The sequence below is a fragment of the Peromyscus leucopus genome, chromosome 12 (assembly GCF_004664715.2).
Source record: "Peromyscus leucopus breed LL Stock chromosome 12, UCI_PerLeu_2.1, whole genome shotgun sequence".
Lineage (NCBI taxonomy): Eukaryota > Metazoa > Chordata > Mammalia > Rodentia > Cricetidae > Peromyscus > Peromyscus leucopus.
In genome coordinates, this window is record NC_051073.1 from 57,379,455 (window position 1) to 57,402,479 (window position 23,025).

Below are 23,025 nucleotides of genomic sequence, written 5' to 3' on the forward strand. Positions count from 1 at the left end.
CCTCGATCCTGTGTGTCTCACAACGTACAGAGGGCAGCAGGTGCTAGCATTGGCTCTGTTCGCAGCAGGCACACCCACCCGAAGAGTGAGGGCCGTGATTATTGACACTCCAACCCACGTTTCCCTCCTCTTGGAAAAAGATAACTCAAATTTTCCACATTGCGGTGTCTGGCTGCCTTTTTCAAATAGTGGGCATACATGTAGATAGAGATAAGAGTTTTGCTTCCGTTGAGAAAGGGGTGGTCTGGGGAGATAGCTCCGTGGGTAAGAGCACTTGATGTGCAAGCCGAGGACCTGAATGCTGGTTCTCACCACCCACAGAAACCTGGACAAAGTCACGGGCACTTCTGCAGTGATGCAGGAGAGGCCAGGTCCTCTGGGGCTAACTGTAAAGTTCCAGACTCAGTGAGAGACCCTCTTTCAAGGGAATAAGGCAGAGACGGACATGGGAAGCCAAAAGACCTACTTCTCTGTCTGGTGCCCGTGTGTACACAGAATTAAAATGTCATAATGAAACCCATCACTCATAGGCTTACTTTAAATTTTTATTTAAAAACAAATAAATACATGAGGGAGCGGGAGCATGTTGTCACACACCTTGTTCAGCATAGGAATGGTGTGGGAACAGGGGTGAGAGTGATAGGGGGACCCAGGCAGGACCTTAGAATCCTTCTAAGTCAGAACATACACAGCGGATATGGCTTAGAGAAGGGCCCAGCAAACGGCGGGTGTCCGGGAAAGTTCATCGATTTCTGATTTCAGTGAGCAGTAAGTGTCTAAAAACTATCGCTAAGAGTATAACACGAATGTTGTTGTTGTTGCTGCTGCTGCTGTGATGTTGTGTGGTGCCAGAGACTAGGCCCAGGGCCTCTTACATGGTAAGCAAGTGCTTTATCCCTGAGCTAAAGCCACAGCCATTCTTAAAATTTTAAGACGGGGACAGCAAGAGAGCTCAGTGGTTAAAGGTGCTTGCAGCCAAGTGCAATAACCTGAGTTTGATCTCTGGGCTCCACATCATGGAAAGAGACAACCACCAGCTCTTGCAAGCTGTTCTCAGCCTTCACATGTATCTCATGTGTGAATACACTCATGCACAACTAATTATAATAAACATAATGAATTTTGAAACAGGATCTTGATATGTTATTAGGGACTTGTACTCGCTCTATAGCCCAGGCAGGCCTTGAACTCGTGGCCTTCCTGCTTCGCCCTTCTGAGAAGCTGCAATCACCACTGAATCGTACAGTGCAATACAAGGAACTCTGTGTGTGTGTTTGGTTATTTGTTTTGTGGGGCTGGTAGAGCCTTGTGCGTGCTAAGCAAATGCTCTACCACTAAGCCACACCCAGCACTCCCGAATCACAGCCCAAGCCAGAAACGCCAGCTAACAAATAAATGTGGGCAAACAGTGCACAAAGCCCACAGATTTGAATCTTCGTTTTTGCTTCTATTGCAGCCGCGGGGTGGTGATTATCAAAGCAACGCAAGAGCCGGAGGCAGCTAGTCCACACTGAGTCAGGAAACAGCAAGAATGCTTGAGCTCTGCTCTGTGTCTCCTTTGTCTTCGGGACACCTGCAGCATGGTGCTGTCCATATTTAGGGTGCATCCCCTTGCTCTAATTAACCTAATCTAGATAACCCTTCACAGGCAGGCCAAAAGACTTGTCTCCTCGGTGGCTTTTTTAGATCCTGTCACATTGACCATCCATTTTAATCATGGCACACTGGCAGGATCTAGTCTCAAGATAGGAAACGGGGCTGGAACTGTAGAATCTTCAGGGATGTTGGCATCACGCAGCAGCCTCAGGCTAGGGAGAGATGGACACCGGCCAGCTTGTCATCACATTGTCCTCATGGTGTCGCTGCCTCCCCCTGCAAGGCCCCGCACTGACGGGAACAAAATGCCCACACAGGATATAAGCAGAGAGCAAATCAGGGTGAGGCCACCAAATCCTGGGGACAAAACTCTAATCCCTGATAAGGAAAGCACATCTTCTCTGCTTCTTGGCAGCCAAAACGGGCAGCAACTAAGGACTGGAAGTCATAGAATACACACAGGCTAGGTGACAAGTAAGTGGCTGTTCACACCCACGAGGACTGAGTAAACCTGTGTCCCTGTGACATCTCTGTCTAATGCTGTCTCTCTGAATGTGAGTGTCTATGACTCTGCCTTGCAAGACACGTTTAGATCCTATACATTCTTCCCTGGACACAAAACAACATCTGAGGGCACACAGAGACAACCCCCATCCCGTGTGCATACAGGGTAAAGACACTTGACTGAGTGAAACTCAGAAAGAGCACTCGGCTGGCTGCCGACACAGACAAGGATGCTTCTGGGATGGGATCTGCAAGCACACGGTTGTGAGGCTGGAGGACCTGAGTCCTAAATAAGACCAGCGGGTGCAGGAAGGATGCTGGCTCCTGGGCACTCACTGGGTACTTCATGTTCCTCTCCACAGGAAGCAGTGTCTCATTGCCCAGAAGAAGGACAGCTAGCCCGAATCCAGAATGTTATCCAGGAGCTGCCCCCACCCCATTACAGGTAAGAAAGAACCGTTCAGACTCAGTGTGGTCAAACATCAAGGAGGCGGGGAGGCGTGGCAATTGACGCAAATGGATGGTGGCTTTCCTGGGGACATTTGGAAATTAATGGTCAGTGTTATCAGGATGAGCAGGTGTCCAACCAGGGACATTAGCAGCCAAGGGCAAACCTGTCTCCATCTGCATGGCACTCAACAGAGTCCCCCCAAAAGTCATCCCTATCACACAAGCCAGCCTCATGGTGACATCCTTGGCTCATAGCCAGAATTATGCTACAAACAAACCTTTGGAGTCCCAGATGGCCTTAAAGCTGGCGGTGACGGTGACTCTTCAGCACTTTTATCTCTACTGGCTCCTTAAAAATAGCCCAGACGTCATCCCCATCCTTTCTGTTCCCACAGATTAGCCCACAGGGTACTAACTCTCCCAGTGTTGCCTACATCTGTTTACCTTTCAAGACTACAGTTGCATGGGGTGGTGTGAGATGCATGTCTGTAAAAAGAGCTTCGTGGTGGTCAACAAATACTTGTCTGTGAAACGAGCCTGTTAACAAGAACCAAGTTAGTCTGTAGCTATACGGATGTCCTCTAAGAATCAAGATGAGACCCTCTTTGAGGACCGTGGGGAGGTGAATTTTCCCAGGGTGTAAAAGAAACAAGTTGTTCACTAACAGCTCAGGGTGTGCGGTCTGTGGTTCCCTGTTCCTATCTGTGGATCTGCTCCAGTGGTTTCCGATGACATCTGACAGCATTGACACCTGTCCCCATCCTGAGTCAGTGGCCCTGGAGTCGAGAAAGCTACCTTCCTTGATCTCTTCCCACTGTTCCTTCAAAGTTCATAATGTGGAGTGTCTTAAATCCCAACTTGGACGGGACCTTCAAGTGACAGATGTCGCGTAGGTGCTGACATGTCTCACTCTGCCAAAAATCTAACAAAGAAATGAACTGTTTCAGGACCTTGGAATACCTGATTCGACACCTGGCCCACATCGCCTCATTCAGCAGCAAGACCAACATGCATGCCAGGAACCTGGCCCTGGTGTGGGCCCCAAACCTCCTCAGGTAACTACCACCCCATGGGCTCATAGCAGCACGCACTGCTCTGAGCAGAAACAAAGCCTGGGTCCTTCAAAGCTAAAACCGTGGAAGACAGACCTATGGCTCAGTCATCTTTTTATAGCATATATGAATCAAAAGTGCCTTTAAAAATTTAAGCTCTTGGCCTGCTAGCTTGGAAACTCTGGTTCCAAAGGCATTTGTTGGCCATAATCCCAGGGTGGCTAAAGTTATGGCTCTGTATGCTACCATTTCTTGAAAAGGCCTTTTCTCCCCCCATGGGACTCATCCGCTTTTCTTGGCTTTGGTGAGGTCACAGATGCCTCTAACTTCAATCAGCTGCTTCATGCAGCCATGTGGGACAGCTGGATAAAGGTGGAGGGGAGCCCCATGAAGTAAAAAGAAGTCATTCCTGTACATTTATGGACAATGTTTATAGTCGGGTGACAGCGATTTCCAGTCTATTTAGTGGGTTGGGCTTCACGACCATTGGGAGTCTCTCTCTGGTTGGTCATGAAAAGTTAAAACATGTGGCCTATACAAAAGGCTCACTGCCTCCTAGTATAAGGCGAAGTCACTCTGGATGTTGCTCCCGCACAGGTGTAAGAAGATCGAAGCCACAATTTGCAACGGAGACGCAGCTTTTCTGGCAGTCCGGGTCCAGCAGGTGGTGATTGAGTTCATACTGAATCACGCCGATCAAATCTTCAACAGTGGTGCTCCAAGGCCTCTGCAACAGGATGGTAATGGCTCACCCTGGCATAGTCCCCACACACCTAACCTCCCTTATTGCCCTAATCCTAGAGCCCCCCAAAAAAGTGAGTATGAAAGCAGAGGCGGGAAAAGCAGGCGTTCCAGGTCAGCCCTGCCTACATAGAGAGTTTAAGGCCAGTCTGCGCTGCTTATGTGAGACACAGTTTCACACATCTAATAGTAAGTGAGGGTGGTCTTGGCTTTAGTTCTGACTGAATACCGTATCGTATGCCGACTGCTGTGTGTTGTTATCTGTGATAATTCACTGTTATAGTGTTGCAGATACTGGCCACCGTGACGGTGTTAGGTATGTATCTGTGTGATGCAGCAGTGGTTGCATTTGCGTGTGGATTTAGCATGTTTCTGATCAGGTGCATACACGGCCTCTCCCGGGGATGTGGTGTTGGGGTAGAACTGAGATAATGTTCTCTTTCTAGTGAGTTCTTTATTATGTAAAGGTACAGGCAACGTTCTTCTCCTCTGTGGTTTTCACTAAGTTTAGAAGAGTCTCATGCCTTCCCCTTGAAGTCGTAAGTGGGCAGAGGCCGTGTGTCTACACTTACATTCTCTGTGCAACCATTTCCCGAGTACTTTATCCTGCCCTGTATCAGGAAGGAGGCATACAAAAATAATTGTGCTTGTGTGGGGCTTGTAATGGCACAGTGAGCCCTAGGCGTGAACTGGTCTGTGCTGTTTGAATGTCTATGAGCTTCATTTATAAAAATATAATAATAATAATAATAATAATAATAATAATAATAATAACAGGCCAGGTAGCGGTGGCACACACCTTCAATCCTGACACTCAGGAGGCAGAGGCAGGCAGATCTCTATGAGTTCAAGGCCAGCCTGGTCTACAGAACAAGATCCAAGACATGTACCAAAACTTCATGGAGAAACCCTGTCTCGAAAAAAACAAAACACAAAATAAAATAAAATAAAACAGGAATCTGGTTGATCAGAATTATCTCAGTGACCATTTGTGTTTAAAAGTGGTTTTACAACATACGTGTCTGTCACCTTCACCTGATAATGGATGGGCTTGTGAGGACACAGATTACTGAGCCTCATCCCAGATCTTCCTGCTCTAAACAGTCTAGAGTGTGGCTTAAAAAAAAAAAAAAGTGTACTTCTAAGAAGTCCCCTGTGATGTCAGTGCTGTCATGAGAGTCACACTAGGACACTCTCCTAGTGTGCTTTCCATTGTTGTGATAAACACCATGAGCACAGGCAGCCTGGGGAGGAGAGGGTTCATTCATCTCACAGCTTACTCTCCTTCCTGAAGGGAAATCAGAGCAGGAACTCAAGGCAGGAACCTGGAGGCAGGAGCTGAAGCAGAGACCCCCGAGGAGTCTTACTGGCTTACAGTCTACTTACTGGCTTGCTCCTCATGGCTGTCTCAGCTTGTCTTTTTATACCCAAAACCAACTGCCTGGGGGTGGCACCATCCACAATGGGCTGGGCCCTCCCACATCAATCATTAATCAAGAAAGTGCCCTAGATACCAGGTGCCAACAGCTCCTTCACATGCATTTGTAAATGATCAAAAAATGTCCCCAGAGGGTGCTAGAGAGGTTGCTCAGTGGTTAGAAGCACTTGCTGCTCTTTCAAAGGACTGGAGTTGGTTTCCAGCAGCCCACAAGTGCCTATAACTCCAGATTCAGGCCACTTAATACTCCTCTTCTGGCCTCTGAGGTCACCTGTACACACATGACATACACTCACACATATAGATAATAATTTTTAATCAGAAGAAAAAGGAGAAGGGGAAGGGGGAGGGGAAGAAGAAGAGGAGGAGGAAGAGGAGGAGGAGAAGGAGGAGGAGGAGGAGGAGAAAGAAGAAGAAGAAGAAGAAGAAGAAGAAGAAGAAGAAGAAGAAGAAGAAGAAGAAGAAGAAGAAGAAGAAGAAGAAGAAGAAGTCATCGTCTCCAGAGCCAGGCATGGTGGCACACACATGCAGTCATAGCACTGGAGAGGTAGATGCAGAAGGATCCTAAGTTCAGAGTCGTCTTTGGTTATGTAGCAAATTCAAGGCCAGTCTGGGTTACACAAGACCCTATCTCAGAAAAACAAAGTGAAATAAAATGTCTCCAGACATTGCCAAATATCCTTGGGTAGAGTGAGGGAAGGGTGTGGAAGGTCGCCTCCAGTTAAGAACCCTTGGCAGAGAAGGGAGAACCTTGTACACGAGCCACGCCTTCATCACTTCCACTGTAAAAGGAATACCCTAGAAGAGGGACAACTGCCTATAATATAAACACCACAAGACAAGTAGGTGCTGAGGAAAGAGCCTCCTCCCTCTGAGGGAATAGTACAGTATATAAACAGTCTGTCCCTCTAGAGACAGATGCCTAGGAAAAGTAGACTCCAGACATCCATGGCCTTGGAGAACGTGTTCCTCAGCTGTGGGGAGGAGGGGCAGCCTCCTACTCCATCTTAGTTGAGCTAAACCACATTCCTAGCTGACCAAAGCACTTAGCAGAGTTTTCGGGATTAAGGAATCATTGCTGTAACTCTGGATCATAGTAAGTGCTCCATAAATATTTGGAGAATGAATGAATGAGCATATGAACAGTCACTCCATGGAAAGTGCAGAAAGCAGGTACCTCCTGACGCCCCTCTTTGCCCTCCACCTACTGTGAGCAGGACAGCCGACAGTTTCCTGTGGGCAACCTCTACCCTAGACTCCCCCGTGCCAAAGAAAAGCCACCATTGGCACGCGGCCCTCTGTCCAGGACTTCAAGTGGAAGGACTATAGATGAGAGATCTGACTAGGCCCGGAGCTCGGACCTGCCCCCAGCTAAACTCTTCTCTTTGGTTTACAGAAAGCCGTATCATCACAAAGAGCCTGACCTTGCCAGCCCTGTCCCTGCCCATGAAGTTGGTAAGCCTGGAGGAGGCTCAGGCCCGGAGCCTGGCGACAAACCACCCTGCTCGAAAGGAAAGACGAGAGAACAGCCTGCCTGAGATCGTCCCTCCCATGGGCACCCTCTTCCACACAGTCCTTGAGTTACCAGACAACAAGTAATTGGCATTCTTACAGCATTCTGAAGGATTTGTGGGGTGGAGGGAGTCTTGGGGCCATGAGTGATAGCAGTATGGATTGGGGTGCAGCCCAGGTGAGGTACAAAGAAATGTTCTAGAAGAGAAGGGAGCTGTCTCCACAATTTTCACAACCATTCATAGTGATGCCTTCACCCACTGCCCCAAGTGGTTACTGCGAGCTCTGGTCTCCTACCAAAGACCCGAGATACTGAGTCACGAGACTCTTCTCCCAGAGAGTAGACAAAACAGGCCTGAAGTGTATAAAAGTGAGCTGCCAAAGATGAATATTTGCCTCCCTCCCCATGACCTCCACCCCTGCGTGACCACTGGAAAAGGCATAAAAATGAGCCGACGACGACAGAATACAGGTTGACAAATGGTGCCACTCTAGACAGAGAGTTCTTGGTGGCAGCACTTGGGGATGGCATGTCTGACTTCCTTGCTTCCTCTCAACCTGCCAGAGAACACCCCCCCTCTCCTTTCTGTGTCTGTCTGTACACACACTTGTATGTGTTCATGTAGACATGTGTGTGCAGGCTTGCAGGTGTGTGGAGGCCAGGGAACAGCTTGGTCCTCAGACACTACCTACCTTTTTGTTCTCTCTTTTAAAACATGGCTCACCGCTGGCCGGGGGCTCGTGGAGTAGGCTAGTCTGGCGAGTCCATAAGCCCAAAGGATTCACCTGTCTTTGCCTTCTAGGCACTGGGGTTACAAGCATGCACCCCCATATTCAGCTTTTTACTTGGGATTTCAGCTCCAACTCAGGTCTTCATGCTGAGTGGCAAGCACCTTATTAACTAAGCCATCTCCCTTTCTTTCTTTCTTTCTTTCTTTCTTTTTTTTTTTTTTTTTTTTTTTGGTTTTTGAGACAGGGTTTCTCTGTGTAGCTTTTCGCCTTTCCTGGAACTCACTCTGTAGACCAGGCTGGCCTCGAACTCACAGAGATCCACCTGCCTCTGCCTCCCGAGTGCTGGGATTAAAGGCATGTGCCACCACCGCCCAGCCTACCATCTCCCTTTCAAAACAAATCAACATTGGTACCACAGGGCAGCTTCTTTCTTATTTCTTCTCCCATTACAACCTTAGTCTCTACCCAGTGATTGCACCCCACCATGGAAGAAGGCGGTGATTGGAGGAAGTGTCGTACACCTTTAGTAGGCCCAGTAGGCCAAGGCACCTTTTATTGGATGGTGTCATCCTTTCTGTTTCATGAGCCAGTCCCTCCCCCAAGATAGCAGGCTGTTTGGGGAGGAAGAAATCTGCCACCCTGGGTAACTAGAGGAAGTGTGTGCTGTAGGAATGACATGCCTCCACTTCCCTGGGGAAACACTGCTTCCTAGAGCAGGTGGACGGTACCCTCTTAGAACTAAACACACAGCACCTCTCTAAATCAACACAGAACAAGACTCCCTCCCAGGGATGAAGAAGGAACCATCTCCTGCATGGTCTCTGCTTTCAGCCACAGCGCCATACCAGCTTAATATATGCCGCTCCTACACCCCAAGGCTAAGTGGGCAGGCTAGCAAGCCAAGGCCGAGAGAGACCAGCAAGTGTGCAAACCTGTCTCTGACTGATCCTGAAGACCTGCTAAAGCCGAGACCCAGTGCTGGGTGGCGAGGGCCCTGTAGAGAAAGGGTTCCTTGTGAGAACCCCCAAGTTACAGGGTTTCACCCCGAACTTCACTCCAGATTGGGACTGGGTGGATCTGAAGCAGGACCTGCCTCTGTGGTGACCCCTAGTGGTACCAGGTTCTCATGAGCCAGCCTGACACTGTGACACCTACCCACAGCCCTCATCCCCATCCCCAAGCAGCCTGGTAGGAGGCTGAGCAGGAGCTGCTGACCCTTGTGCATTTTTTTTTTTTTACAAAGACCACTGACCTAGCGGGCAGGCCACAGCTCTCCCCAGCAGCACGAGAACACACTCTTTTACTGGTTTACTTTCTCATCCTTCCATTTTGAGTGTTTATCAGCCCTCACCTGTACATATCCTAGCCATATGGCCACCAGGCAGAAAGCACAGAACTGGGATCTATGGTCCTAATTGTTTACTCCTCATTTGTTTGTTTGTTTGTTTGTTTGTTTGTTTGAGACAGGGTGTCTCTACCTAGCCCTGGCTGTCCCAAAACTCACTCTGTAGACCAGGCTGACCTCGAACTCACAGAGATCCACCTGCCTCTGCTTCCCGAGTACTGGGATTAAAGGCGTGCACCACCACTGCCTCTGGCTTGTTTACTCCTCTTTTTTTTTTAAAAAAAAAAAAAAAAAAAAACTTCGGCATGTTTGAAGAGTCAGAACTACAGAGCTCCGTAAACTTCTTACCAGATTTCAGAACTGTGCATTTGCTTGTGAGCTCTGAGCATCCCACTGACCACTGCCTTTTTCTGTCTCCCACCCCTGCCTTTGACAGACACTCAGGGCATCCCCAAACAGGCTATAGTCAGGTGCAACTTGGATTTTAGAGGGAAACTTCTGGAACTATCAAGGCCATTTATGACTGAGACTGTAACTGTAATGTTCTCTCTCAATTTGCAACCCCCCTGGAGAGACTGAGGCAGAGTTCATGAGTTCAAGCCAGCCTGGTCTGCTGAGGACCCTGTCTCAAAACGAAACACTGCCTTGAAATGACAAGTTCGGCTAACCTGTGTGGCTTGGTTATTTTAGGAGAAAGCTTTCCAGTAAATCAAAGAAGTGGAAATCAATATTTAACCTGGGGCGGTCTGGATCGGACTCGAAATCCAAGCTGAGCAGAAATGGGAGTGTGTTCGTGAGAGGGCAGAGGCTTTCGGGTAAGGATCAGCACCATGGCACCTTTGGTTCTTGGTTAGGTTTCATACTTGATCACTTCACATTAGCTATTAAAAAAAAATCAGGGCTGGAGAGATGGCTCAGAGGTTAAGAGCACTGGCTGTTCTTCCAGGGATCCTGAGTTCAATTCCCAACCACCACATGGTGGCTCACAACCATCTATAAAGAGATCTGGTGCCCTCTTCTGGCCTACAGGCATACCTGCAAGCAGAACACTGTATACAAAATAAACAAATAAACCTTTGCCGGGCAGTGGTGGCGCATGCCTTTAATCCCAGCACTTGGGAGGCAGAGGCAGGCGGATCTCTGTGAGTTGGAGGCCAGCCTGGGCTACCAAGTGAGTTCCAGGAAAGGCGCAAAGCTACACAGAGAAACCCTGTCTCGAAAAAAAAAAAAGTCATACTTAACCAATTGTCCCATTAATATCTTTTTCTGGACTTTTTCCAAGCCCAAACCTGGGATCCATACTTCATTTGGTATGAAGTACATCTTCAAACATCCTCAGTCTCCTCCAAGGTCTCTCAACGTGATACTTTGGAAGAACATCATCCCTTATATTGTAGAACTGTTCCCACATCTGACTGAGGTTTTCTTGTGGGGAGACTAAAGTTATGAAAATTTCCAGACCTTCTACAAAGACTGTGTCCTGCCCACCTCTGGGTCATGTCGAGAGGTCCATGATGCCGAAGCATTACTGTTTGTAAAGTTGGTTTAGGTGACTTGGTTAAAGTACTGTGTGTCATATGTTTTAGCAGCACTGGTTAGGTCTTGCCCGCAACAGCCATTCCTGTAATTTCCCTAAGTAGCTATTGTCTATTAGTTGGAATTCTGCTGTCAAGAAGGTCTGTCCCTTCACCCTCGGTGTTGTGATTATAAATGGGGTGCTTCCCCACGGGTTTATTTCTGAGCAAAGAAAAGAAACTGATAAAAGGAGGAACTGAGGGAACCACTACATAATACAGAATCTAGTCAAGCCATCCTGAATATTGTGTCAGGGAAGGCCAAGGAAGACCTCCACAATGATTTAGTGCAATATGTCAACACACAAACGCAAGGATCAAATCTCATCTGGTTGGTTTGTTCATTTTCTTAAAAAAAAAAAAAAAAAAAAAGCTACAAAGACAATTTTAAGGACCAATAGGAAACTGTGGGTATACGTTGGCTACTGGGTGATTTTGAAGAATTATTAAATTTTATAGTGTGTTAATGGTTCTTGGGAGGTGTATGCTATAGTTGAAGTACTTAGATGAAATGTCAAAATATCAAGACTCACTTTCAAATAATTCAGGGGAAAGTAGGTATAGAATGGACAAATCAAATACACAGAAAGATGCCAGTAACCATTGAAACTAGATGGTAGGTGTAGAAAAGCCTTTAACTTTCATGAATGTCTGAAAAATTCAGTAAGTGTTGGGAAGAAATGAACTCCTGCAGGGAAGATGAGAGGCGATATCTCTAACTCCTTTATGCAGACAGAGTGATAATTTCGAGACAAGGGCCAGAAAATAGAAATATTAGAAACTTGAGTCATATTAACCTGCCCCAGGGATGCACAGCAGACAGCCATCACAGTGATTTCTACTATGAATAAGAATAAAGTCAGAGCCGGGCGGTGGTGGCGCACGCCTTTAATCCCAGCACTCGGGAGGCAGAGCCAGGCGGATCTCTGTGAGTTCAAGGCCAGCCTGGCCAGCCTGGGCTACCAAGTGAGTTCCAGGAAAGGCACAAAGCTACACAAGAGAAACCCTGTCTCGAAAAACCAAAAAAAAAAAAAAAAAAAAAAAAAAAAGAATAAAGTCAGTTCAGGGACAGAACTGGGCATTCTGATAGAGAGCAGACTTAGGGGTGACCTGCCACGGCGACTGTGTCTCCATTTCATCCTGCCCTCCCCAGCTCTTCTGTTCTCTCCATGTCAGCACGACTCTAGACTGCCTTCCTTGGCTGTGGTAACGAGAGACAGCTTTTCTCTTTGAGCGTCACTCACTGTCCCTAAAGGCAGAAGGAATGTCGTTTCTGGTAGCTTGCTCAACAGTTCTCCTCAAGTGTCCTGCCTTGAGTCTTCCCTGGTCTCGGGAGCCTTCACTGGGTCACAGGACCAGTCCGTGTAGGCAAAGGGGTTCCTGGGGCTGATTAACCTGGGTTCTGAACCAACTACTGGTAGGAGGAATGGAAATTAAACCTAGAAGTACAAGAACTCTGTAAAGAGAGCAAAGGGAAAGGGATTCTGGGTAGCCATCTGTAACAGTTGTGTGGTAAATACACCTTTCACCAAATGCAAAACTAGTCCAAGTGACAAGGACTGAGTGTCACAGCATGCTGAACTAACACAAATAAGAAATCAGGACTCTCTGAGGACAGTGTGGGAGGAAGTGTGAGTACCTGACAGGAAACGCCTCGTCTGTGATGAGAGATTGCCAAAGCACATCAAAGAGAGGATTAGTTACAGAATGGGAGAGGCCAGAAATAAAAAGACAAAACCCAAGAGAACAAAATGAACAAAGATGAAATGCATGATGAGCTGTGATCTTGAATCAGAAAGAGTTTTACTACCCCCAGGTAATTTTTCAAAAGGCACAAACCCAAGGTGCGGGACCAAATGGTGGTTGAGTTCATGAGGTGTCATGTGCTCAGCAGGGTAGTCTCTCAGAGTCCCCCAAAGGGTGGCTCACAGCCACAGCAGTTTCTGCTCAAGAGGTCTGTGACAAGGGCTGAGTATCCAGGACTTTTTTTAAAGCCCCCTAAGTAGTTCTACCATCCAATCAGGGTTGGAAGTCACTGGGTTAAAGTCTTAGAACCAACTGACTAGAAATAAAACTGAGCCAGCTGAGCCTTGGTGGGATGTAGGAGGAAAATGACATCGGTGGATGTCGACACAAGTGACTCCTGGTCGATAGAGTGGCTGCTTTAGCAAGAACAGCACTGCTCAGACCGCCAGAAACTAAAGCTCAGGACTGCAAGGTGTGGCTAGTGGACAGAATATAGACTCAAAGAGAGGCCACCGAAGTCCATAAAGTAATCCTCCAGTGTGGTCGCTTAGTGGCAATACTTTCGTGTGTGAATATGAAAGGGGGAATCGGTGGATTCACATATGTAAACAAGGTGTTAAATTTTCCATGGCAAAGGGTATTTAAAAATTTTGTATGTGTGTGTGGAGTATGTTTGGGTGTGTGCACATATGTGTACAAGCACATGTGCCCACGCATGTAGGGGTTAGAGGTTAATGCCAGGTGTCTTCCTCTATTGCTCTCCGCCTTATTTTGTTTTGTTATATTAAGACATGGTCTCTCACTGAACAACTTTGGCTAGACTGAATGACAAGAAACCCCACCCCTACACACACACACACACACACACACACACACACACACACACACACACACCTGTCTCTATCTCCCAACCCCCAAAGGGCATTTTAAAAATTGATTAACCATGGATACTATTGGGAGTTTATTAGGTTGGCAGCAGAGAGAGGGATGTGTTCCAGCACATTCAAACAAACTAAACAGACAAGAAAGTGTAAGGGAAAAAATGAAGTAGTGACTGAACACAGATGCATAAACTTTGAAGCAAATTCCAGACACTGATTTCAATCTTTAAATTTTGTTTTATGTTAAAATAAACTCCTGTGCAGAAGAACCCTAAAGCCATGGGGCTGGAGACTTTACATTTGAGTGAAGGAATCATCAGAAGGGACCAAGGCCACAAAGGGGGTGAGAGCTGAGGATTTGAAGTTCAGTAGAGTTCTTATCTGGGATGCAGGAGGGAGCTATTGGTGGAAGCTACAGAGCTTGGATGGATGGAATGCGCTGACTCAGGGTTACTTCATGATTACCTGGTTCCGGCCCCTTAAGGTCAACACATGGAAACCAGAGTCGAGAGACAGAGAGATACAGGAACCAAAGGCAAAGCGTTTCTCAGAATACACAGACAGACGAGGGACGCCAGCCAGGCAGCTTTAAGATGATAAATCAGCGTATGATCCTGTACAAACAGCAGCTCTCGAAGGGGAAAAATCTTGGCATAGCTATTGAGAGTGAGGAGGTTGGGGGCTCTCGAGGCTTTGGAGAGCCTGAGTGAAGCAGAGGCAGGCTTTCTTCCCATGTGGCCGAGTCAGAGAATCCCCAAATGCAGGAGGCCAACTGTCTACATCAGAACCTCTTAGAAGAGGAGCGTTTGGATTAAGGGGGAAAAGAGGGGGAATTCTAAAAAGAGGACTAAAACAAGGCATGAGTTATTGCCCAGTTTGAGTTAGTGCCAGCTCCGGCTGCTTCTTGTGGAACAACTGCCTGTCTTCCCCTGTGGTGAGCACTGGCTGGTCCAAACAGTCGCAGACAGTATGTTTTCTTTTGTTTTGTAAGACAGGTTCTCCCTCTGTAACCCTAGCTGGTCTGGAACTCACTATGTGTTATTTTTAATTGAGTATTTATTCTACTTTAGAACAACACGATTACTCTATAGTCATTTCTCATTTCGTCTTAACAACTCCGTTGTCTTTTATACATGAAAAAGGTATAATCTGCTGGGCATGGTGCTGCACGCCTTTAATCCCAGCACTCTGGAGGTAGAGGCAAGTGGATCTCTGTGAGTTCGAGGCCAGCCTGGTCTATAGAGGGAGTTCCAGGACAGCCAGATCTACATAGAGGAAACCTGTCTTGGAAAAGAAGAAGGAGGAGGAGGAAAGAAAGGAAAAAGGAAGGGAGAGAAAGAAAGAGAGAGAGAAAAAGAGAGAAAGAAAGGAAGAGAGAAAGAGAGAGAGAGAGAAAGAAGGAAAGAAAGAAAGGAAGGAAGGAAGGAAGAAAAAGAGAGAAGAAAGAGAAAAAAGTATAACATAAAAAGGCTGCATGTCTGAGGTCACACAGCTGCAAAGCAGCAGCGGTGACTCAAACCCGGATCTGTGTAAATCCAGAGTTATCTTGATGGCAGTTAGTCCTGCACTCCTTAGCATCCGGGTCCTCGTTTCCCTCCTAGCAAGCTTGACCTGGAAGGAATATCGATTCTAATCCTGTTTCCTTTGCTGCAGGAGAGAACCCCTGAGGCTGGGTAACTTATAAAGAACAGTAGTTCATAGTTCTCTGGGATAGGAAGTCTAAGAGCATGGCCAGGCTGGCATCTCCTTGACTTGTGGTGAGAGCCTCATGCTGCTTCAGTGTATGGTGGAAAATGAATGGAGGCACATAAATGGGGACCGGAGAAAGAGGGCAGACTCTCGAAGTAGCTATCCCATCTCAGCGAGAAAGCCGTTAAGCCGTTTGTGAGGTCTCTGCCTCCGTAACCCAACTCCTCCAACCCTGAGGCACTGAAGAGCTAAGCTTCCAATCTATGAACATTTTGGGATCAGACTCCTACCATAGCAGTGCCTGTTCCTGTGCCAGTGATGGGTTCTTGACTCATTTAAACCAACACTTTCCCCAAGCCCCATCCATGGTAGCATAGATGCACAGATTATACCAGGTGCAAAGTCTGTGTTCAAAGAGGTTCCTGTTTGGTAAGGATCTGTTCATCACGGAGGTTGGTGGGTGAGGAACAACCAGTCTACAAATTCTATGGAGCATAGCCCATGGGGGAAAGATGATGGACACACACACACACACACACACACACACACACACACACAGCCTTCTCAATTGACGTACCAGATTCCTGATGCTGCTAGATATGGCGGCAGCCAACAATCCTGCTCTCCAGTGTGCCAGATAAGAGAGGTTTCCCAGGTCCCTTCAAGTCTACCCCATGAATTAATCTTGAGTACTTTTTAAAATTATTTTTATTATTTTATGTGTGTGGATGTTTGCGTGTATGTCTGTGCACTGTGTTCATGCAGTGCCCTGGGAGGCCAAAAGAGGGCATCAGATACCTTAGGACTAGAGTTACAGGGAATTGGGAGATGCCACATAGGTGCTTGGATCCTCTGAAAAAGGAACTCTTAACCACAAAGCTATTGCTCCAACTCCTTCAGCACTTTTTGTACAATTAAACTGGACTCAGAACTTCTCATTTGACAAAATTACAATTTACCTTTACTTGTAAAAATATTAATAAAACTAATCTGTGCCCTCTTGTTATAAGGTCAGTCCCCATTAGGAAAGTGGGGACATATAGAGGGGAGTCAGGGCAATTCTGTAAGGAGAAAATATGTTATAACTACTTGAAACAGTTTCCTGGAAATTTTTCTCATATGCTTATAGCCTGACCTATTGTTCTGAATGTTTCTTCTTGGTATGCACTCATCAGGGGTATTTGTTTTTTCTTTTATCTTTAGTGGAAAAGGCTACTATCCGACCAGCTAAAAGCATGGACTCACTGTGTTCAGTACCTGTGGAAGGTGAGTGTCTTAGTTATTATCCTACTGCTGTGAAGAGACAGCATGGCCAAGGGCAACTCATAAAGGAAAGCGTTTAATTAAGGGCTTGCTTACAGTTTCAGAGAGTCCGTTGTCGTCACGGCAGGGAGCGTCATGGCATGCAGACAGGCAGGGTACTGGGAAAGTAGCTGAGAGCTTTACATCCTGATTCACAGGCAGCAGGAAGAGAGAGACCCTGGACCTGGTGTGGGTTTTTGAAACCTCAAAGCCCTCCCCCACTTAAGTACTTCCTCCAACAAGGCCACACCTCCTAACCCTTCTCTGATCAGTCCACCAATTAGGGATAATGATGAAAATATATGAGTGTGGGGGGGGCGCGTTTTCTTTTGAATCATCACAGTGAGATTCTACAATTAGTGTCCAGCCGATTAACTGCAATTACATTTACACACGACTGTCTAGCCCTAGCTCATCCAAAAAAAAAGATCTAGAGGGCTGGAGAGATGGCTCAGCAGTTAAGGGCACTGACTGCTCTTCCAGAGGACCTGGGTTCAATTCCCAGCACCCGTATGGCAGCTCACAACCATCTGTAACTCCAAGATCTGAGAGCCTCACACAGACACATGTGCAGACAACACCAATGCACATAAAATAAAAATAAATAAATTGTTTTAAAAAAAAAAAAAAGATCTAGAACCTTCCTTTTTCCAACTTTCCTCTGACCACAGAGGGGACCATAGTGACTTTTCATTCAAAATTAGACCACAGCGAAGGTCAACAAGCTAAAAACTAAGACAGAGGGAACCTAGAAGGAAGCCAAACACTGATGTATTCCATGATGGTTATGCGTCTTGGATTTGTGAGTTTCCTGACCATGAGTTTCACAGTGCTTCCGTTGACATTTTGAACAAATAGGCTAGTTCATGCCAGCTAACACTGACTGACGCTGTGATAAAACACCGTGACAAAAAGCAACTTGGGGAGAAAGGGGTTTATTTATCTTGCAACTGTCTCAGGGAAGTCAGGGCAGGAACCTGGAGACAGGAACTGAAGCAGAGGCCATGGAGGGGTGCTGCTTACTAGCTTGCTCCTCGTGGCTTGCTCAGCCTGCTTTCTTATGCAGCCCAAGACCACCTGTCCAGGGATGATGGCACCACCCATTAGTGAGCTGGGCCCTCCCACATTAATCACTAAATTAAGAAAAAAAATGTCCCACAGGTTTGCCTCTAGGCAGTATGATGGAGGCATTTTCTCAATTAAGAGTCTCTAAATGTGTCCAGGTTTGTGTCAAGTTGACAAACACTAACCCAGCAGAGTTGGGTAATTGCTATGTATTACCTGTTGGAGCAGGTTACATATGAGTTGATATCCATCGCCAAACAACAGGGATTGACATTTGTGCTTGCCTTGGTGGACGAATTGCTAGTATCTCCTCCACTTTTTGTTAAACAACCATCAGGCCCAGCCTCAAGTTTCAAGGAAAGCGGCTCCCCCAGCCGTAGTCTGCGCACACCCAGGATGCTAACCACCGCTTGCTCTTCTTCACCAGGCAAAGAAAACAAAGGAAATTTCAATCGAACAGTCACCACTGGTGGATTTTTCATTCCAGCCACAAAAATGCACACGGGCAGCGCCGGCAGCTCCTGTGACCTCAGCAAGGAGAGTGAATGGGGTCAGGAGGGGATGCCGGCTGGGGCTGAGGGGGGCTGTGAGGTGGGCGGTCAGATCCGGCCCCTGCCTGAGCAGCTGAAGGTGTTCCGACCGATCGGAGACCCTGAGAGCGAGCAGTCCGCCCCGAAGCTCCTGGGGATGTTCTACACCTCCAACGACAGTCCCGGCAAATCAGTGTTCACCAGCAGCCTGTTCCAGATGGAGCCCTCACCGCGCCACCAGCGAAAGGCGCTCAACATCTCCGAGCCCTTCGCGGTTTCCGTGCCTCTCCGCGTGTCTGCGGTCATCAGCACCAACAGCACCCCGTGCAGAACACCCCCCAAAGAGCTGCAGTCTCTCTCCAGCCTAGAAGAGTTTTCTTTCCAAGGTTCAGAAAGCGGAGGGTGGCCAGAAGAGGAGAAGCCTCCGGGAGCCGAGTCTTTTCCAGGTAAAATAGGGACAGGACGGGTCTCGTTCCGTTGTAAGATAGAACACCAGGTTTGAAGTGGCTTCCATAGGATGTGCAAGGCAGTGTGGGGAGGTGGTTGGGATGGTGGGCTCTAGGGCCAGAATGGCTGTTGCAAACCCGTGCTCTGCCGTGGATTTTCACCAAGTTAATCCCCTGTGCCTCAGTTTCTTAATGTATAAAATGCTGATGTTAATAATCATACCTTACTTGTAAGTTTGTGTGAACATTTGGTTAACACATGCAAAGATCTCAGAGCAGCGTCCAATACATAATAAGTACTCGGTAAAGGTTACTTACTACTTTATTAGCACACACGGTGAGAACTCAGGAGTGAGAAGTCGTGGGATGCTGAGCTACAGGGCTGGAATTGACGGGCCTGTGTTTCTGGATGTATTTTCTATTCATCCATCCCTCCTCATTTCCACCTCATATCTGCAAAGGATAGGGATAGCAAACCCAGCCGTGAGAAAGTGCTTCCTTAGGTTTCATTTCCGCAATCGCGGAGTAAGTCTGGTGGGTTCTCACACCCCAAGGCTGATACAGTCCCTGAACTGTGACCGTGGTGAGCAGGAGTTTCTGTTCTTGCTCCACGCTTCTTCCCTTGTAGCCAGGCTGGTCTCCAACAAAGGATCCCACTGTCTCTGCCTCCCTAATGCTTGGGTTACAGGCCTGAACCACTTAGAAAGGACTCTTTTGACCGACGGTCCTAAAATAGAGTAGGGAGAATCTCAACAGAAAGGTTTGCTGACAGTCAGACCAACCGAATGTTTCTATCTCAACCAAAACTGGTGCTTTTCAGTAGCTCTTAGGTTGTTGGGCATAGCCGAAGGGTGCTGCGTGTATAATCTCCCTTCTTAAGGCAACCTTCAGAGGTACGGATAATGATTATTAGCTAATCTCCATTTGCTTGGAGAGGAATAAATAATTTTCCCAAAACCTCATAGCAAGCATGTGGGTAAACACACACACACCCACACACATCAAACATTGCAATTTGCAATTCCTGGCACGTGAATCTCAAATCTGAACCAGGGTGTATTTGCTGGTGTCTCTTGGCATGATGGCAACACAGCGTTCAGAACCGAGACTGCCGTGAAACTGTGCAATGCTACACAGTTGGGCACTACAAGGATCGTCCCAGATTCACCGTCCATTTGATTTTGAATTCCTTTTGGCCGCTGTCTATTCAGAAACCTTTCACTCTTGCCAACATTTTTACGACCTGCACATTCAGTTACATGACCTCATAGGCGGGCACAACCCACAGCTTCAAAAGCTGTGCTCTACAATAAGACTCGTCTCCTCCAATGCTGTGACAACCAAAAATGTCTCCAGACATTGCCGATGCCCCCGGAGGGCTGGGGGAATTTGGAGCAAAACGGCTCCCAGTTGAGAACCACTGGACTAGATGATGGCTGGGATCCGAGGCAGGAACGTGGTCCAGAGAAGAGCATAAAGAAGGAGGGGGCAGTGAGTCGAGAGAAGTCCCCAGTTCCTGGGAAGCAGGGCTAGGGGGCAGGACGGTGGCGGGAGGGTGTTGCAAGTGCCTTTGTGAAACGAACTCTTTGTACTGATCCCTCCCATCCTCACCACAGCCTCTGTCACTAAGAAGGCAGCTCCTGAGGACACCGTGCCAGAACCCGAAGCCCTGGGGCCAGCAGAATGTAGCCAAGGCCCTTCCCTGGTCCCGGGTACCCAAGCGGAGAAGAAATCCTTGGAAATATCCCTGGGCTCTCATCTTTCAAGGGAATCCGAGAAGAGGCCAAATGCAGAGGAGGTGGTGGAGGACAGCCAGGGGGCTGGCCAGCTGAAGACAACCGCTCCACAAGAGAGCCTCAGGGCCAGGACCGAAGTGATGCTTCTCCATGAGATGGTAAGGTGGACTCTGCCTGTTCCTGCCACAAATAGTACAATTTAAAGCGGTTTAAAAAAAAATGTTAAGAGTTTCTACAAGAGAGACTTCTTTAATTCATTTACTTTTTTAAAGTTTTTATTTCATATGTGTGCCATAGCATGTATATGTGGGGGTTAGAGGACAACTTTGGGGAGTCTGTTCTTGCCTTATTTGTTCAGGCAGGGCTCCTCTTATTGCTGCTGCTGCTGCTGCTGCACTGTGTAGTGCAGGCTGACCAGCACCCAGGCTTCCATACAGTTTCCCTCTTGTTACCTCTTATCTCACCACAAGAGTGCTGGGACTACAGATGTGCACCACTGCATCAAGCTTTTGATGTGGCCTCCAGGGACCAGGCTCAGGTTGTCCGGCTTGCAAGGCTAGCATTTCTATCACTGGACCATCTTCCTAGCCCCATACATATATTATATAAATCGTGTGTGTGTGTGTGTGTGTGTGTGTGTGTGTGTGTGTGTGTGTTATTTATTAAGCGGCGCAATGTTATTCATTAAGCAGCGCTGTTTACTATGCGAGTAAAGCCATAAAGTACGACAAAATCCACTCTAAGAGTTTATTAAGGGAAGGGAACAGAAGGGATGGAATAGGCCTATGGGAATGATCATGCAGGAAAGCGGGGAAGGATACGTGGGACCTGCTTTTATAGATTCTGCCCTCACATGCACATATGGGCTTACATAGCTACACCACACATGCGCATAGATTATATGATCACTGCACACACTGCACACAATTTACGTGATCATGCAGTGCACAGATTATGTAGGATGTAAGACCCTGGGATAACTAAGCATCTTGCCTGGCTACTGGACAGTGCATGTGCGGCCATACAGCTGGGAGAGTGGCTAGGAGTTCTACATAAATTTTAAGGAGTCTTTAGAAGTCTCACTTCTTGGGCAGGAATGAAGGCATACACCTATGATCCCATCACTTAGGAGGTGGAAACTGGAGGACCATGGTTTCAGGTCATTAATCTGGCATGTATGGGACCCTGTTTCAAAACAAACAAAACTCACTTCTCAGCCTGGGGCTTTTCTGCTGCAGGCCTCTGGGAGATCCCGCCATGACGCAAAGGAAACCATTCAGGTCAGATTCCCAAGGCAGACACAACTCTGAATATTTCTGGCCCATAAACCACTGACATGTCCTTAGAACGTAATGACACTCAACCTCAGACACATCACAAAGGCTGCTCCTTATATCCCAGTCCCACGCAAGATGACCACTCATGAACCTCATTCTCTTTTCTCCGACATCCCAGCCTGGTGTTTGTCCTGGGCTGTCTGTAAAACCTGAGACATTTCCAAGCTCTAGTGTGTGTTTTTAGAGAAGTTCAAATCTGACCCCAAAGCTGACAGACCTTATCCATTCTTTAGGGGTGGTATTTTCCATGAGTATTTTTATGAGATGTCTTTATGTAGAAGGTGTGAGGTGTTTCTGGGGACACCCAGGGAGGAGTCCTGCTTTTGTAAGAACCATAACCAGCAGCATATGCTGAGAGATAAAGGAAGCCTACAGCATTTTAACTTACTTCCAGAAGCCGCCACCAAGAGGACCATGTCGGGGAGTTTGGACAAAGCTGAGGTGATGTGGTGGCCTCAGGAGGGCTGAGCAAGGGTTCCCATAGTGCCACGGACTGGCCAATAGGGGGTACCATGACCATAGAAGAACCAGGGCTTGGATAGTCAGGAAGGCAAGGATTCGGCAAATGACAGACAGACAACACACTCACAAATGTTATGAAGAAGGAGCAGGTGTATGGGAATCTGCCTCTCTTCTAACTCACCCCTCCTTAGGCAACCTGGTGTCCCCCACTCCTGGGAGGTCACCATATTGATGCCCAACTTAGTGCGGACACCCGATCGGCATAGCGCACTACAGCCCAGAACTCCTGGACTCAAGTGATCCTCCTGTCTCAGCCTCCCGAGCCATGGAGCATGTTTGCATGGGCAGAGAGCCTGTGGTGGTTGGCGTCTCATGAGGAGAGCCCCAGTACAAAGGACAGCACTTCGAAGAAGATAACATTAGTGCAGGAAGAACTAGGGGAACTTAAGTTAGCAAGTAAGGCCTCAGGTCTTTCCTTCACTGAACCTATGGACTAAATCCTCACCTTGTGCTAAGTAAGCACTCTGCTCTCCTGAGCACTAAGGTCACTACAATGACCAAGACTGTCACCCCTGTCCCTGCCAGCCTCACAGGAAAAAAATCAGGATCCAGGGCAAAGTGGAAGTATGGAAGGGTGAGGAAACATAACAGGGTTTCTTAGTGATTGATGAATGTAAATGTTGAGTAAAGTAAGGAAACAAGAAAAAGGCTGCCAGGCAGTGGTGGTGCATGCCTTTGATCGGGAGGCAAAGGCAGGTTGATCTCTGTGAGTTGAGGCCCGCCTGGGCTATAGAGTGAGTTCCAGGAAAGGTGCAAAGCTACACAGAGAAATCCTGTCTTGGAAAAAAAAAAAAGAAAGAAAGAAAAATGAAAGAAAGAAAAAAAGC

At 47.4% G+C, this 23,025-nt stretch overlaps 1 protein-coding gene across 1 annotated transcript in view; it reads left to right on the top strand.

The window, feature by feature from the left end:
* The window catches only part of Arhgap31 (Rho GTPase activating protein 31), a 112,297-nt gene that overhangs the window by 85,224 nt on the left and 4,048 nt on the right, over nucleotides 1-23,025 (top strand). The window contains 8 exon segments of the mRNA XM_028881600.2: nucleotides 2,463-2,545; nucleotides 3,498-3,605; nucleotides 4,200-4,342; nucleotides 7,178-7,376; nucleotides 10,061-10,185; nucleotides 16,464-16,526; nucleotides 18,055-18,603; nucleotides 20,220-20,497. Coding sequence (XP_028737433.1) covers nucleotides 2,463-2,545; nucleotides 3,498-3,605; nucleotides 4,200-4,342; nucleotides 7,178-7,376; nucleotides 10,061-10,185; nucleotides 16,464-16,526; nucleotides 18,055-18,603; nucleotides 20,220-20,497 — 1,548 coding nt within the window.